The 18,450-nt window shown below is 42.6% G+C and overlaps 1 protein-coding gene across 1 annotated transcript in view; it reads right to left on the bottom strand.

Moving 5' to 3' along the window:
* Positions 1 to 1,206: 1,206 nt before the first annotated feature.
* The window catches only part of LOC124712484 (putative ankyrin-containing lipoprotein Lxx09580), a 32,281-nt gene continuing 15,037 nt past the window's right edge, over positions 1,207 to 18,450 (bottom strand). Inside the window, exons 2-3 of the mRNA XM_047242778.1 lie at positions 13,180 to 13,305; positions 1,207 to 1,795 (exon numbers count right to left, since the gene is read on the bottom strand). Coding sequence (XP_047098734.1) covers positions 1,207 to 1,795; positions 13,180 to 13,305 — 715 coding nt within the window. The remainder of the gene's footprint in view (positions 1,796 to 13,179; positions 13,306 to 18,450) is intronic.

Below are 18,450 nucleotides of genomic sequence, written 5' to 3'. Positions count from 1 at the left end.
GAGAATATCACTGTACACTAAGATAGTTACGTCACACCAAGCCATGTCACATGCTTCAGTGTAGAGTCTTCTGCTGGCAGTGAGCAGTAGCCTGTGTGAGTGGAGTGGGACAGTCAGCTGAGTAACATGAACGACATGTAACACGTCAGCCAATCTAGAAAACAGCATAAAGCTTTCTCATGTATTAGTCTTCAGTTTGATCTCGTGGATATCTCTCATTGTCGCTCTTGCTGTGATGATACTTCCGTACTTACAAGTAAGAGATGTGTTGATCCTACAGGATAATGTACTCAGGATAACATGAGTCACTCGAGAGAACTACCGATCAAAAACCCATTTTAGAATCAGATGAAGTAATGTAATAAGCAGTTTGCTCCATTTTCGAATTTTTCGTTGTTGTTACAGATGGGCATATGAACTGTGCAGCATTTTCAAACAATTTGTGTTCTACATATTTGTATATTGCAGAGTATATTGAGCCTATTTCGGATATCTTGCTAATTCTTATTGTGTGCAAAATTGTGTATGTTTCCAAAACGAGTTATAGAATGTGTCAGCAGTTAAGCTATGACCTGTCACTGGTGGAAAGAAAGTGTTCTAAAATGGAACACTTGGTTCCAAACGAACTGAGTGTCTTTAATCTGTCAACAATTTCACCTATCTTGAGAAGTGAACGTTGTGATAGTTGCCAATAGCTCCTATTTCAACAAGTTTTTTATTTTTAACGGTTTTATTATAAAATTATTCTTAATTTCATTTCATTTACTAAGTGTTGGTGTGTAGCAGAGTGACAGGTACACTAGTATGGGCAGTATTGAAGAGATTTTCTTTTATGCAGTACTTCTGAATTTCAGTCTAATATTTGTTCCTAGGTCGATGACCACGTTGCACCTTGGAAAATGTTTTCACATTTGAGAGAAGTTTAATCTTCCAGTATTTTTTATAATTTTGGAAAAAATTTGCAGCACATTAAAACTGTATACCATGATTTACAATTGAAATAACTAGACATCTTTTGGAGGGCCCACTAGAAGCAAAAACCATACGAGTGTGCAGAGGTACAGTGCTCTCCCTGAAGTTGGAGTATAGAAACAGTGAATGACAACAGGTTTAAATTTATGATATTCTTTATTTTAATAATTAAGGAAAGTCCTGGAGTGGGCCTTTTTTCGTTTTACTCCAAGAATGTCTGTCGGACTGCTAGCTTCACTTTAGCATGTCTATCAGCTGCTGGTGGTTTTTCTGCCTGGCGAGGTCCAGTGGGGTATTGCCCTCGTTATTCCTCGCCCAGCGGTCGGCCCCTGCCTCGAGCAGTGCAGAGGCCGCCTCTGCGTGGCCGTTCAGAGCCACCTCGTGTAGCGGTGTTCGCCCCCACTGATTCCTGGCGCTGTGGTAAGGCGTGGAGGCCAGTAGCAGCCGCACCACCGCCGCGTGCCCTTTCTCTGCAGCCAAGAGCAAGGGCGTGCTCTGCGTTTTGTTCCTGGCATCAACTTCCGCCCCTGCCTCCAGCAGAAACCGCGCCACAGCCTCGTGGCCACTGTATGCAGCCCTGTGCAGGGGCGTCTCCTGCCAGCCACTGGTCCTGGCGTTCATGTCTGCTCCACCCTCCACAAGGCACCTCACTGCCTTCTCGTGTCCCTTGTCTGCAGCCCAGTGCAGGGTGGTCCACCTGCTCTCGCCCTCATCCCTCGCTCCCACGTCCGCACCAGCTCCCAGCAGCGTCTGCAGCTCAGTAACTGCACCCCCTTTCGCTGCTTGAATCAGCCTGCTATTCTTCTCCTTTTCAGGAAGGGTCCTGTCGAAAAACGGCAATTTGTCACATATCTTTATCCAAGTAGATAATTATGATTAAGAATACTGCAGAATAACCTGAGATGAAAGCAGTTCCAAAAGTAGATCTGTCCAACAACCACAAATTAATATGCAATTTTCTCTGTTTATGTCACGAAACAGCGGGACAGTCTCCTTTTACTAAAGTACAGACGTACAGTGACACGATATTCCCAAAGTCTTCATCAGTTAAAAACTCCTACATTCCGTCTCATTTAGTCAGCTTATTTTGTCACATTGATACCTGACATTTAACCTTAGAATGCTGTTGCCAAGCAGCAATAGCCCGCCACCAAAAAAGAAGCCCTATTAAGGTATAATAATTCTTCATGTGCAATAGCTCCCTTTGTAATACGGCCAAATATGGCACGTAAACTTCTCACACCTTCAGGCACGCAAATTAAGTTTTCCATCATGACAATCCATTCATTTAAAAATTTGTCGAAAGATCCTCGTCAAACAGAGCAAGCTAATATTTAACAGGAACTAATTTCATCGAAATATTTCGGATATAGAAATGGCTCTAGGTTAACTACTTTATTCATAAACACAAACATATTTGTTGGCATATACACGTGTACAAACTTGCTGAGGAGACTGTGTTTGCATGTCAACAACCATATCCACATAAAGTCGCACAAAGTCTCATGTCTGCACACACACACACACACACACACACACACACACACACACACAAACACACACACACACACACACACACACACACCACACCACACATACATATACACAGAACCACACAAACATCCCTTCCCTCCCACCCCCGCCAACATACGTATATACAGAAACACACACATTTTCAACTTAAGTTCTTGTGGCTGCAATTTGTCTAAAGGCAACGGCAAATACTTCAGTTTTTGAAATTATATTTATGATTCATGTGCTTGTCTAGATTGCTGTATGCAGTGGGCGGAATATGGGGAAATGTTGATGGAGGACATGAAAGACCTTAAAGAGAGTGCGGATCTGAGTGTGCATTATGCCGTATTAGTGCATAACATGGAAAGAGCAGCAGAAGACTCAAACCAACGAAACACGCCCTTGTAGGCCTCTACCAGGTCACCCCCGGTCTGGTGGGATGAATAACGTGACACGGCAGCTAATGAGGGGAGGAAAACTCAAAGCCTACTAGCGACAAGCGGTAGAAGAGAATTTTCTGTACTTTAATCCAATCAAGGGCGCAGCGTCCATACAAAAATAAAAACAGGGGAAGCTGCCGATATTGGTGTAATAGCTCACCTCCGCAGTGCTCCATGACTATCGTTTGGCATAAAATATAGAGAATAAGATATATTAAAACGGCAGTAGGAATGCTACAGGCAACATAGCGGACGAGAATAGGAAAAAGCGAGCTCATGATGAGTGTCAGATGGAACACCTACTAAATGATATTTTTTCTGTGTTGGAAACGACGCGAGCAATAGCGCACAGCAAGACTATGGTACCAGGACCGAGTAACAGTCTCCATTGATTGCTTCAATGGATGTAGGAGAAGCGATGAATTCATTTATTGAATATTTTAAATAAAGTGTGGACCAACCAAATATCTTCAGGCCAGAAATGACGACTGCTCGGATCGTAAAATACATAAAATGGGGAAGGCGCCTCAGTGCATTCCGACGTACAGTTATCATCCATTCATAGGACTCGTTAACACACGACAGAAATATGATGGAACACAAACTAGAAAGATAGATTTAGAATGAAAAAGTACTGCCCTTGGACAAACAGTTTTTAGAAAGTGCATCGGCACGACTGAACGCTAGTCTGATTATTACTGATATACCACTTGCGTTCAGTGACAATCAGTACTTTCCAGTAGTGTATACGGATATGACAACCCATTGTGATAGCGTCCGTATGCGCCTATTCATAACTGAGTTGAAGAATCATCACATCCCACTGTCATTCACTCACAAGCTATACCGTTTGTTTTCTGATAGAACCCTGATTAACACTAGACACTATGAAACAGTAGGACCAAGGAGAGAAAGCAAGGGGTTATCATAAGGCTCACCATTTCCGTTCAGTCTTTTTACATCAGAGCGACATTCAGTGTTTCACCCAAGTGCGGCATGCAGATGGATGCAGTATGCAGATGGTTTATATATTTATACTCGTATCGATAGTTTTCCTGAGTATCGGAAGCAGCTGGATAACGCTGTGATAGTGTTCAGTATATGGCTGAATGAGGACTGCCTCGACATATTGCCTGATAAATCAGCTAAGTGCGTATATAACAGACATAGGCTTAAGGAAACAAGAGTTACAAGATTAGGACTCTTTATATTCCCGGTCCGAAGAGTGGTCAAGTACTTAGGGCTTTATATCCATCATAAGTTAACATCATAACATCACATTAATCATGTAATTACCAAATCTGAAAGTGCCAGGAATATCTCTCGCGCTGAGACAGGAGTTCGTTGGGAAGGACACCTAAAAATCTTTATTACCATATACAGCGCGCTAATAATACCTTACATGGATTACTGATGCGTTTGTTACAGTTCAGAAACGCAGAATACACTAGAAAAACTGTGTTACTGTTAAGCTATCGGAGCATCCAAATCGGTTACAATTTACGCCTCGGTGATGGAAGTAAATGAAATATTATTAGAACTATGCAGGTAATACATCATTGTCAAATACTTCATACTCAGATTCCGCCTGAAACGTTTTAACTTCTTAAACGAAAATTTGATAACTGAGATTAAAATACTATGCTGGTAGGCATTGAATTAAGAAGAAATTTACTTAATGTAGGTTAATTCTTACAGAGAAGAAAACAGCAACCAGCCACTATTAACACTGCTATTTATTTAGGTAAATAGCGCCGTTACCGGTTGCAAACTGGAAAGTTCATCATCAGACGGCTGTTCACATGTTTTTCAAGATACACTTAACATTATCGTCCGTTTATTATTTTCATTATTCCACTGTGGCGAAGTATTTTTGGTGTGTTGTTGCCCTACGGTAGAATAACAGTGTTAGAAGCGCCCTATGTGAAAATAACTAGCCTCCAAACGATGGAATACAGCGTAAATAAATATATAAGGTTAAGTGGTTATGGTAGTTGCGTCGAAAATTCCGCGCAATTTTGTTGCGTAGTTGCAGGATTGTATTTTTCGCATATTCCTAAATATATCTAGCACTTATGTAACTTGTACAGCAACATATTGTGCAAATCACCACACATACACACACACCAAAAAGAATTTTCCACATGTGAAGTTATCACAGAGATTACAAATGTACAAACTCAACAGTGTCAGAGACATTGTCCCTCAGAGACATGACATAAATTTGTAATCTCTGTGATAACTTCACATGTGGAAAATTCTTTTTGGTCTGTGGGTATGTGTGGTGCTTTGCACAATACGTTGCTGTACAAGTTACATAAGTGCTGGATATATTTAGGAATATGCGAAAAATACAATCCTCCAACTTTGCAACAAAATTGCGCGGAAGTTTCGACGCAACTACCATAACCACTTAACCTTACATATTTATTTACGCTGTATTTCATCGTTTAGAGGCTAGTTATTTTCACATAGGGCGCTTCTAACACTATTCTTCTACCGTAGGGCAATAACACACCAAAAATACTTCGCCACAGTGGAATAATAAAAATCAAAAACGGACGATAATGTAAAGTGTATCTTGAAAAACATGTGAACAGCCGTCTGATGATGAACTTTCCAGTTCGCAACCGGTAACGGCGCTATTTACCTAAATAAATAGCAGTGTTAATAGTGGCTGGTTGCTGTTTTCTTCTCTGTAAGAATTAACCTACATTAATTGTACACAGCCACGGTCTCAACATGTCAGTTTTAGACAAAATAGAAATTTACTGCTTTGCTTCGTCCTTCCGTAAATAAGTTGCCACTTCGCAAAATATAATCTGCTTCAGCGCGCCCTACACTCATATCTTCTTTTCAGCCAATATACACTGAGTGAGACAGTTTTCGCTAGCAAAGTAGCAACTGGACTATCCTCAAGGCAGAGCTACCTATACAGATGGGCCTAAATAAAAAGAGGGACAGGAAGTGCATTTGTAGTTAGCAAGGCTAATAAGGAGGCAAACACAACCCCCCTGAAGGTGCATTCAATCTCTCTGCAGAACTCATTGCGATTTTAGACAGATTTAAATACGCTACAGAAGTGCAAGCAAAAAAAAAATCAGTTTTACGAGACTCACGTTCAGCAATGATGCTGTTAAAATGCTACTACTCTAACCATCATATTACGACTCAAGGAGCACAGTAGAATAAACGAAAATGAAAATGTCCAAGCAAGATTTTTACACTGCTGCAGCGAAATACGATAAAGTGCCACCCGACCATTATCTTCACGCCATAAAAACTGCAAACAGTGCCAGACTGAGTGAAAAATCTCGAACGGTTATACGACATTAGAGGGTAACACTTATGCCCCAGTGGTAGGTAACCTCCCGTTACGCCCCAAGTACCAAAATCGCAGATACAGCGGAAACTGTGCACTGAGGTGACAACAGTCGTGGGGTGCCCCCTAATACCATGTCCTTTTGCCCTGCACAGTGCAGCGGCTCGGTGTGGCAAGGGCTCAACAAGTCGTTTGAAGGCCCCAGCAGAAATAGTGAACAATGCTGCCTCCACAGCCGTCTGCAACTGCAAAAGTGTTGCCGGTGCAGGAATTTGCGTACGAACAGACCTCTTGATTATGTTCCATAAATTTTCGACGAGATTCATGTCGGGAGCTCTAACTCTCCCAGTTGTTCTTCAAACCTACCGCAAAAAATTGTGGCCCAGTGACATGGAGATCATCTCCAGCCATTCATGGTCTTCATGTTCCATGAGGGCATTTGTGTGGTTGACGATGCGCCAAGTAGCCGCACATAATCATTTAAAGTCAATGATCGGTTCAGTAGGATCGGAGCACCTAGTCCATTACATGTAAAATAGCTCTAACCATTGTGGAGCCACCGCCAGTTTGCACAGTGCCTTGTTGCCAACTTGGGTCCATGGCTTCGTTGGGCATGCACCACACTCGAACCCTACAATCAGCTGTTCCCAATTGAAATCAGGACTCATCCGACCAGCCCGCGGATTTCCAGTCGTCTAGGGTCCAACCCATATGGTCACCAGCCCGGAAGAGGCGCTGCAGGCGGTGTTCTGCTGTTGGCAGAGCCACTCTGCCCGTTAACGCCTAATTTCGCCGCACTGCCCTAATAGATACGTTCGTCGTACGTCCGGTATCTCTGAGCTTATTTCACGTTGTGTTGCTTGTCTGTTAACACTGACAGCTCTACGCAAATGACGCTGCTGTCGGTCTTTAAGCGAAGTCCGTCGGCCACTCCATTGTCCGTGGTGAGAGGTAACGCCTGAAATGTGGCATTCTCCGCACACTCTTGACTCTACGGATCTTGGAATATTGAATTCCCTAACGAATTCCGGAAAGGAATGTCCCATGCGTCTGGCTCCAAAGACCCTTCCGCATTCAAAGTCTGTTACCTCGCGTCGTGCGTCCGTAATCAGGTCGACAACCTTTCCACATGAATCACTGTGTACAAATAACAGCTTCGCCAGTGCACTGCCCTTTTCTGCCTCGTGTACGGGATACTACCGCCATCTGCATATGTGCACATCGCTATCCCGTGATCTTTGTCACCTTAGTTTATAGTAACATTGGCACGACTTCGCTTCAGTCACGGGACATTCCGCCAAGATAGTCAAATCTTCTTCATGTGAATGTGGAAGTGAAGATGATGATAATCAAATTTTTTCGCTTGCCACAGAAGGCATCAAGAACCTGCGAAATTATTACAGTATATGATGTCCTCTGGAGATGTTTTGTCTACAAACATTAAGATTCGTCTAGCAAGAGAATGCACTGGATAGCTCATCCACTGTTCTGTAACAGATGATCAAATTCTAAATATATAGAAAAAGTGAATTTCTTACCTTAAACTGTAGCAAATATGTTAATCTACTTAGATCATTGGCTTAACTTCTTTTTAATAGGATGTACCAAATTATTGTTGTTCCCTCTCGTCTTAGGCTGGCTGTATGGGCTATGAATAAATCTTAACAAAATGTATTCCCCATTTGTGTCCTGAACTCAAGTTGGAAGACGCCATTCTTTTTGCGAAACACTACTGAAAAAATTAAGAGAAGGGGCATTTGAAGCTGAATCCATGACGATTCTGTTGACGCCAAAGTGCATTTCGCGTAAGGACCGCGAAGATAAGGTAAGCCTTACGGAATCGTTTCCCCTTCCTCCATTTGCGAGTAGAACGGAAAATGAATTGACAAGTGATGATACATGGTCTCTCAACCCGCCCACGCTAAGCACCATACAGTGGCTTGCAGGTTCTGTGAGTGAATGTCGGTGTATATGTTTAAAGGTGATTTTGAAAGTATCTTTTCCTGCTTAATTCTGTGTTTTGTGTTTTACTGTTAGACCCAAACTTTAGACACATAGGAACCATTTCGTTTAACGACAGTGAACACTCTGTTTCAATCTACTGAATCTGTGACGCTGGTCGCTTAGTGTACTTCAGTGCTAGCGCCCTCTACCAGCTGTAGCTCTTGTTTGTATAAATATAGGACGACCTCAGGCTACCTCTGGTCTAGCTCATACACCTGTCTCTACAACTTCTGTGAGGTTGGACTCATATGAGAATATTTCTAATGGTATGTTGTGGCTGTTAGCCATGCTATTCTTTTTGTATATTCTTCAGCCAACTGAACCTATCATCGTTACATTATTTCTATTTTGTAACTCATCTGATGGTGGCAGAAGGACAAATTTAGTCATTGTGAATCGTACTGACTGCGAGGGCATGAAGGGTGTTTAATAAACTCCGTGACATGACTTGATATTCGTTTGGAGACTTCGTCTTCAATGGATTATCTGAAATTCTGTCGTAGAACTTCATCTGCTCAAGCATTCTTTGAAGATTAAACCCCCAGTTAACTGAAAGCATGCTTTCCAGTTTGGGAAGGTACCTAAGTTCCAGTAGCATATTCCTTTCAGCTATGTTAAAAATTTCGTGTTTAGGGTAGTTCCATCAGTCTCAAAATTTTTTATAGTTAATTTTCGCGACTAACACTTCGATGTACATCGTCAAAATTTGATTTTTTGCAGATCTCCCTTTTTTTGATCGAAAAACGTATTTCATGGGCATATTACTTATGTATTGTCGAGATATTGGAAACCTTGAGACCTTCTACTGTTCCAAGATATGTTTCCACGTCAGTAGCGTGTAATGTAGCTTACAGCAGTCATCCCCGTCCACAATCGTTTTCTTAATTGATAGTGTTATCATAAGCTGTCCATTAACACCGATTCTGTAGGCCCCATCCTCACGATGTTGTATTTTGCCACCTGTGCATTAAAACTTATTTTGTTCACAATGTTAAAATAAAATAGTGTTTTGACTCAATCATACACGATGTCACATTATGGATTGTGGGGAAACCGGAACGGAACACAATGAAAGGATTTGAGATGTTTTGCTACAGACTAATGTTGACAATTAGGTGGAGTAATAAGGAATGAGGAGGTTCTGCGCAGAGCCTGGGAGGAAAGGAATAAATGAAAAGCACTGACAAGAAGAAGGGATACGACTTCTGTTAATACATCAGGGAATAATTTCCATGGTATCAGAGGGAATGGTAGAGGTTAAAAGCTATAAAGGAAGACATCCAGCAAATAACTGAGCACGTAGGTTGCAAATGCTACTGCGATATGAAAAGGTGAAACGAGAGAGGAGTTCGTGGCGTATCAGACAGACTCAAAAAACACGATGTCAAAGTCCATGAAATTTATGGTTAGTTCTGATTTGTAGATTGAGGTGAGAGATAAAATATACGTGTTTAGTCTGCTAACAGACCCGACGTGATTGTAACTGTGGTTATTCTGAGTTGTGGCGTAGATTCTCTTTTGAAGTGATTTTAATCCGTTATTTAATAAGAACCCCAATGCCGGAGATCGACATTCTGTATTGTTATCTGTCTACAATCTTACTGCGGTGATCCGCTTTTGTTCCTTGGGATTAACACTGCTAGTCCGCCAATAAAATCTATTAGTTCGGCTAAATTTCATCATATGTAAATGTAAACTAACCGTCACTTGTCGCCAACGGTTAATCAAAAAATGGCAAAGGTACTACTACAACGCTCAGAGCTTCATTTTTTAAGACGACCATCTCTCACAGTTCTTGTTTGGTTTTAACGAATACTATGCTGCCGTTATCTTCCCTTGTAATTCGGCCTACAAAGGTGATCTCCAGATACGCTAGTTGAATCTGGATTCACTTATAAGATATATTATATTAGAAGGGCTAAAAAGTCTTGAGTATTTGCTTACTAAGTCTGGTGTTGTCTTCCGTCATTGCCCGTTATCTGTTCTGTTGGTACCTGCTTTGCCCCTTTATCCTCCAAGAGTGTGAATCTATTTTATTGGCGCCCACCTACATAGGGACAAATTATCATTATAATAAAATAAATCAGTGCTCACACTTAAAGTTTAAAGTGTTCGTTTCTCCCGGACGTTGTTAGAGAGTGAAACGGTACAGAAGTAGGTTGAAAGTAATTCGATGAATTCTCTGGCTGGTATTTAATTGTGAATTGCAAAAAATGGTTCAAATGGCTCTGAGCACTATGGGACTTAACATCTGTGGTCATCAGTCCCCCAGAACTTAGAACTACTTAAACCTAACTAACCTAAGGACATCACACACATCCATGCCCGAGGCAGGTTTCGAACCTACGACCGTAGCAGTCGCGCGGCTCCGGACTGAGCGCCTAGAACTGCGAGACCACCGGGGCCGGCTGTGAATGGCAGACTAATCGTGTTGGTCTAGTGTGTAAAGTCAGTGTTTGATCTTCAGTGTAGTTCTTTCCAACACTTACGAAAACATGTCTCTGTTGTAAATTTTAGTTGTGTTATTTAGCACAGCTGTCATGCTGGAAGGGTAAACATAACTGTACCCAATATACCTGCCGTATTCCCAGAGGGGCTGTGTGTTCTTAACAAATCAACCACATCCACAACACGACGTTTCTGATTATTTCGAGCAGTCACCTTAACCATTACGCCTTCTGAGCGCACCTGCGTATGTAACCCCTTTCACTGAGCCTGCTGTTTCCATGGCTGATTCCGAAACACTACCACCACAGTTTCTAGCTTACGTCTCTCCCACCATACTCTAAAGACTTCGTTCCCCCAGTTGTGTTACTGCTACATATCCTGTGGTGAACCTCTGATTCTAATGTATCGAAAACAAATATGAAATTATCAGTTGGTGCACAAATTCATACCAGTTTTTTTTTTTCATGGTGATACGCCGGTTACTATGGGTTTATCCATCGACTATCATTTTACTCACTGTGTGTACTTGAGTTTACATACTGTCATTGTGTGATTAGTAGATAGAACATGGAGCCGACCGGATGAGCCGGGCGGTTCTAGGCGCTACAGTCTGGAACCGCGCGACCGCTAAGGTCGCAGGTTCGAACCCTGCCTCGGGCATGGTTCTATTTGATGTCCTCAGGTTAGTTAGCTTTAAGTAGTTCTAAGCTATAGGGGACTGATGACCTCAGAAGTTAAGTCCCATTGTGCTCAGAGCCATTTGGGCCATTTTTTTGATAGTACGTGTAATTGTGGACGCTAGAAATGGGGTGCAAGAGAAGAAATTGGGACGTTCTCGTGTTTGAGTCCAAAAGAGGGTTGGCAGCAGGAGAGACAGCCAGAAACATTAGTGCCGTGTACGGGGATAATGCCATTGGACAGCACACGACTATAAAATAGTTTTCTGGTTTTAAAGGAAGATCGTTTTTATATTTGTGACTCAGCGTTCACGTAGACCTCCGCATTAATCCACAATGATCCACGTTAATGTACTCTAGAACTGACAAATGTGACGAACTGTGATCGTTACACAATCGTGCGACATGTGCATGCAAGTTGGAAGTTCAAGAATCGGGTGTATGGGTACTGCATGTTCTGAGGAAAAATCACAGAAGTCAGTGGCTTGACATATATGCATCTCTGCTTGCTCGCTATCAAAAAAATTGTTCAAATGGCTCTGAGCACTATGGGACTTAAATGCTGTGGTCATCAGTCCCCTATAACTTAGAACTACTTAAACCTAACTAACCTAAGGACATCACACACATCCATGCCCGAGGCAGGATTCGAACCTGCGACCGTAGCGGTCATGCCGGCCGCGGTGGCCGTGCGGTTCTGGCGCTGCAGTCCGGAACCGCGGGACTGCTACGGTCGCCGGTTCTAATCCTGCCTCGGGCATGGTTGTGTGATGTCCTTAGGTTAGTTAGGTTTAAGTAGTTCTAAGTTCTAGGGGACTTATGACCTAAGATGTTGAGTCCCATAGTGCTCAGAGCCATTTGAACCATTTTTGTAGCGGTCACACGGCTCCAGACTATAGCGCCTAGAACCACATGGCCACTCAGGGGCGGCTTGCTCGTTATCAATTGGTTCGTCTCACCTTCTGGGCTCTCTATCGAAAAGTCTTCAAGGAACTTCTTTTCCAGATGATCATGCACTCGGAAGTTGGCTCAACGAGATGTTCGCTTCAAAACAGTAGGTCAGAAGTTTCCGGTGCTCAGTATTCTCCGAAAAGTCACTTGAAGATAAATATACAAAATGTGAAGACACACCCCAGACCACACCACATACTTATTATTCTGCATATTATTTTGTTTGTTTTTCGTGCTTTCAATTCCTTCGCAATTTCTGTTTGAGGTTCACCAAAGGCTTGCATTCAAAATTAATAATTCACATAAAATCGAAGTTTATTGGTGTTTCACTGCGTCAGTGCCTTCTAAAAATGGTTCAAACGGCTCTGAGCACTACGGGACTTAACTTCCAAGGTCATCAGTCCCCTAGAACTTAGAACTACTTAAACAAGACTGTAGCGCCTAGAACCGCTAGGCCACCCCGGCCGGCCAGCACCTTCTGTCTCACCTATTTGCTGAACGATTCATTCTCAGATAGCCATTATCGAAAGAAGAAATTTCGTCCAACACATCACTATAATCCGTATCTATGGAAAATGATTTTGTTTCATTATATCTTTCCCATATAACTGCAGTGCATGACATCTTGTGTCCTAAACTTAATATAACTCATACGTTGAACCCACAGAGGGATGTAAAGAATCACTTTAATTCATGGCTAGTCGCAACGAGAATTTGTAAATGGAATAAGTTACCTTGATAACTATAACCTCTGTGTTACCACACATGCACTACAGCGCCATTCTATTTCCTTGCACCCAACACTTGTTTCACGCCCCCGCAGATCGCACTGTGTAGTGGCGGAACTCACCGAAGGCGAGAGACAGCAGAGTCATCTGGCGGAGGAGTGGTGCGGGCAGCCGTGGGCGGCGCAGCAGTGGCAGGGGTGCGGCCGCGGTCTCCCTGCGGCCCACTGCCGTCTGCAGAGGCCGGCGCGCTGCAAAGACACCGGCAATGGAGGGTGAAGCTTTGACAATGCCAGCCACTCGTGCTGGCGAAACGTCAGAAAAATCATTAGATGAACGTCGGCCGAAGAACCCGAGACAGAAGCCAAAAGGCAGTTTGTCAACAAGCGGCCACGAAAGCCTTAACAAATTTGTATTACGCCTCTACGGGGAGGAGATTTGCAGATTGTACCGACGCCTTGACTAACGACGGAAGAAGAAAGCGTGACTGATGTCCTCTCTCGCCTTTCTGTCACGATGCCGAGATGAATGTGCTACACCGAAGTTCTTGAGATGTAAGCACCTATTCACTACCGCCCAAGCACATCGTATCTACGACAGAATGGAACGAGCTTTTTCTTCGTGAGCGAATACATACAACACGGAGAGACTTGGCAAGAACGGATCAGGCACTTCTGGACATTTTCTATCAACTAAGTAGCAGAATGCATCGAGACGACTGGGACAAGATCGACAGCATCACTCACAGGAGCATGCAGAACGAACTCGAGCGCTGCACCGAGCGGTAGAAGAAAAAGTTTGAAAGATGCCGGAAGCAGACCGACAAGGCGATTCCCGACATGTCACACACAGTAGTCAACCTCACTGAACGACAATTGACCGAAGAGGAAGTGTCTGTTCTTCAAAAAGAATTTCGCTACCATCCCGAGAACTATGCCTATGGAGGACATCATTGCCAACATCGAAGCAGCCATTCGGATCTTTCCTTGTGAAAGGGCAGAGGAAATACGCACTGAAACAGCCAGGATACTGCGCCGAGCAAAACCACCTGAAGAAAGAAGAGACACAAGCCTTTCTGCCATACATTCCCAGAGTGACGGACAGAATCGGCCGTACATTGCGCAAACATGGCGTAAAGACGATTTTCAAACCGACAAGGAAGATCAAAGAGTGTCTTAGATCGACGAAGGAGAAAAGAGACCCACTTGCTATGTCGGGAATATACCATATACCATGCACATGCGGAAAAGTTTATGTCGGAATGACTGGACGATCAATTAACACCAGAATCAAAGAGCACAAGCGACATTGCAGGTTGGGGCAGGTGGAGAAATCGGCCGTGGCAGAGCACGCACTGAATGAGACCGACCATGTAATAAAATTCGCCGACACGGAAGTTCTGGCTGTAGAGAAGCACTATCACACGCACTTGTTCAGAGAAGCTATAGAAATACAAAACCACGCGAACAGTTTCAACAAGAAAGAGGAAAGGCTTAAGGTAAACGGATCCTGGCTTCCCGTACTGCAGCGAACGACCGTCGCAGGTAGCAAGAGGAGAACCGCACCGGAAATGACCGCGGAGAAGCCCTCGGACGTTGGCGCGCCAGGTACATATAGTCTGCGGCCGCGAGCTCGGCTCCAGTTCACCACCGGCAATGGAGGGTGAAGCTTTGACAATGCCAGCCATTCGTGCTGGCGAAACGTCAGAAAAATCATTAGATGAACGTCGGCCGAAGAACCCGAGACAGAAGCCAATAGGCAGTTTGTCAACAAGTGGCCACGAAAGCCTTAACAATTTTGTAACCATATTTACTAGACTGTGAGTAGGAGATTTCCTTGGGTATGAAGGAGTCAATCTGAATGAAAATAACGAGCATGAGTTTACGTATGGGAATGGACAAATTCTATTTCCTTAAAGACTCATCAAGTCATGATTACACATTGAAACTGGTGAAAGCTGTGACTGGTGCCAGAGACAAGAAGACACAAGCTAATGTCTGTAAACTGAAAGTTAATCACTGAAGAGTGCAGGTACTGGTGTGTATTTATACACAGGATACATATAACTAAATGTATGTGAAAAGAGGCATCGTACGAAAAAAAATGTTCTAAGGGAAAAGTCAGTATAAGGAATGAAAACATTTGTCTGTGCTACAACTGGCCGCCTCCAAACCACCCCTGGTTTGTTGGGTCAACTACGTATTTTCAAACAGGAATCCCTCTTTTTAATGCATATTCGAATTCTACGCAAAAATACGTATGGGTTACCAAACTGTTGTCTCCCATTTGTGCAACGGAATCAAATGCGTCGGTTCTCAATTGCAAAAGGACACACACTTGATATTTGTCTAAGTTTTTGTTTTGTAAAGGTTGATACTGATTTTCACATACTACAAGAGCGTTGCAAATGAGATTGTACGGTACAAATAATAAGGCTAGACATTGACTGTATTGTAACATAGAGTTAAATTTCCTATATGGTTTACTGTGGTGAGTCCCCTAGCCATCAGAATGCTTGATTTCTGTGGCAACCCTCGAACCCCACTATCAAAGTGAGTTATTTCGGTTTGTGTTTTGGTCCAGCTGCCGTAACTCTCGCACTGACCACTACATGGCAACCTGCAAAATACTAACCACAGCTACTGTAATAAGGTAAACTGTCCATGAAGTGATAGTGGCAGGTGCACTTGCCACGGTTACTCACCAAAATCGAGCATCCCAGTGGTGAGAGGCTAGCAGAATCACTGAAATGAAGCATCCTGATGTGAACAGAACACTACTACATCCGTGTCGTTGTCCCTGCGTCACGCTACACGTAATGTCTAGCCAGACATAGAAACGGCTAACCACATTGTGCTATACAGTCAAATTCGCAGCTCTAAAATAAATTTCGAACATAAATATCGACCTTTAACATACTAAGGTTTATATTTACATCGTAAATGAAATGTAGAATCAAATATGTCGGTTATTAATTGCACAGACTGGAACACTTCACATTCGGCTTTTACAGCGTCATTTATCATGTGTTGAAAACAACGGTTTGGTTAACTATACGTATTTTTTGGCGTAGATTCCAAGGGGGATTTCTGTTTCAAAAGGCAGCTTTAGCACACCCTCGCAGGTTGGATATACATATGTAACGTTGTACCATACTATGTACAAACACCAGTGTATTGGATGTTTTTTCTCTGCTTCGACTCGAACATTCTTTGCACAAACACGTCGCAAACCTTATGACCTGATGTCTTCTGCACACTTGCACAGTCGTAACTGCACCACTCAGTGGACTATGCCTATCGGTATAGACTTTCTGTTTTGTGGCCACATCTCCACACCTAGACACCCGATCTGCTGCAACCCAGGGGAAAATAAACATTAATTACTTGCTCTTGCCACATATATTTTGTGGTACAAACCAACCTAAAAATATACTACTCCTAATACCTTTAATTATCTGTCTATGAATGAAGCGAAGGTAATACCTGTCATTTATCATTTTCTGATCTAGAAAACTGGGAAATTAATTTATCATTGACACACAATGAAGCCCACTGGATAGATGAAAGAGTTGCGGCTACGAAGTTGTGTGGGGAAACTGAGGTTATCGTAAGCAAGTGGACAAATAACATGCAGTAGTGCATGACGCCCAACGAATTACAACTTGGACGCTATTAAAGTTATCAACAGCGTTTCCAAACTTTACTTCTAAATAACAGAGATAGTATTAGATTTAAAGGTAATGAGTGTTAGGATAACTGGAAAAGACAGCCGTGGTGGTAAGGATTCCGTTTTTAAAATTTGTTTTCGCTAGCCCATATTGAACTGGTGAGTTTGAAACTGATATATTTCTCATTCAGTTGTGGTTTGTAAACCAGTCAGGCTGCTTAGGCTACAGTATATGAAAGACAATAATTGTAGTTTATTAAGCAGCTCATTAACTATGGGCATAAATATTTAAACATATCTGAAAATAAAGTAATTTTTTTAGAACTACCAGGACATAGGCTTGTTGGGAGTATTTGTACTGTTAGACGGTGTGTAATAATATTTGGATCTCAACATCTCATCAATGTTGAATTTGTTTCGGGATGGATCAGCAGAAACAACAGTTGCCATAGAGAAGGTCCCAGTAGAAGGAAATAGAACAGAATTCTCGATATAGCCTCTATTAACACAGTAGAAAAGTTCTAACAACACAGGCACAATCAAGCAGAGATTTGATGGCTACTCCTCAAAGAAGAAAGCAGACCACTTTGATCAATATAACTCCCTCCCAGTCTGTATGATGGAAGGGAGTGTACGTAGCTACTGCATGCACCCTGAGATCAATTAAGCAGAAACAGGTAGAAATGTGAGTACCAGCCCTGATGCTGCTGTTTTGTTCTTAGGACTGGCTTGTTGTATCATGAGGTTGGCATGGAATATATAGGGAGTAAGCACCTATGCCTTCCAACTCTTCTGCTTATGTAAAGTTCTGTACTGGAGTCGTCTTTTCGTGCTTTGACTGGCGAGTACACACTTATTAGGGCCTAGCATACTTCTTAAAGGCTATACTTAACTCATACTGCATCGATTGGGGAAATTAAGGGAACTTTGCAACACTACTACAGTTTCCAAACATACATCTAGCAAGAAACCAAAAGAGAGATACACAACAGAGTACATAGTGCTGGTATTGGGTGACAGACTTGCTCCTCATCTTCATCTTCTCTATACGTAGCATGACGCCATTTATATGTACCCCCTTGTCGGCAGCAGCAGAGGCAGCCAACAGCGATAAAGATTCTTTTGCATCAACAGGTTAACAGTGAACCTGTACAGCACACCGAAAAAGACCCGCACACTTTCATGACGTACCTGTAAATTGTAAAGATCACTATCTGCTCTGTCCACAATCAATGTACATTTTGATCAGAGGCTTGATGCCGGAATCTAAATGACTGGTTATTCCACACATAGAATTTAATAGAACAGATGACAGCACCTAAGGTGAAAACAATTTATAAAGCTACAAAAGATTTCTCTCTTCCTTTATTTTCATTTGCTAGCTTACCTGTTAATAAACGCAGTTCAGCTATAATATTAATTGAAGCTGTTACATTAAGTTCAGGAAAACATCAAGAGATACAAGAAAATGGACGTCAGCGATCATGAACACTAATAGAGAAAAAATTGCAGCACCAAGAAGGGGTTGTTCGACATAAAGAAAGTTAGTAGGCTTGTTACTACATCTGAGTTATTATGTCAGTCCAGATTTCGTGCCAGTCGCATAAGAGTGGTGCCAGTAACGGTGCTGTGATGATGAAGTACTCTAGGAATCTTGTGCGTACCTACCTTCGAGGCTGGGCGGGGTGAGATGGTTGGGACAAAGATGCCATTATCGTACTGCATAT

The sequence above is a fragment of the Schistocerca piceifrons genome, chromosome 8, assembly GCF_021461385.2.
Source record: "Schistocerca piceifrons isolate TAMUIC-IGC-003096 chromosome 8, iqSchPice1.1, whole genome shotgun sequence".
Lineage (NCBI taxonomy): Eukaryota > Metazoa > Arthropoda > Insecta > Orthoptera > Acrididae > Schistocerca > Schistocerca piceifrons.
This window is presented reverse-complemented; position numbering and strand designations above follow the sequence as displayed.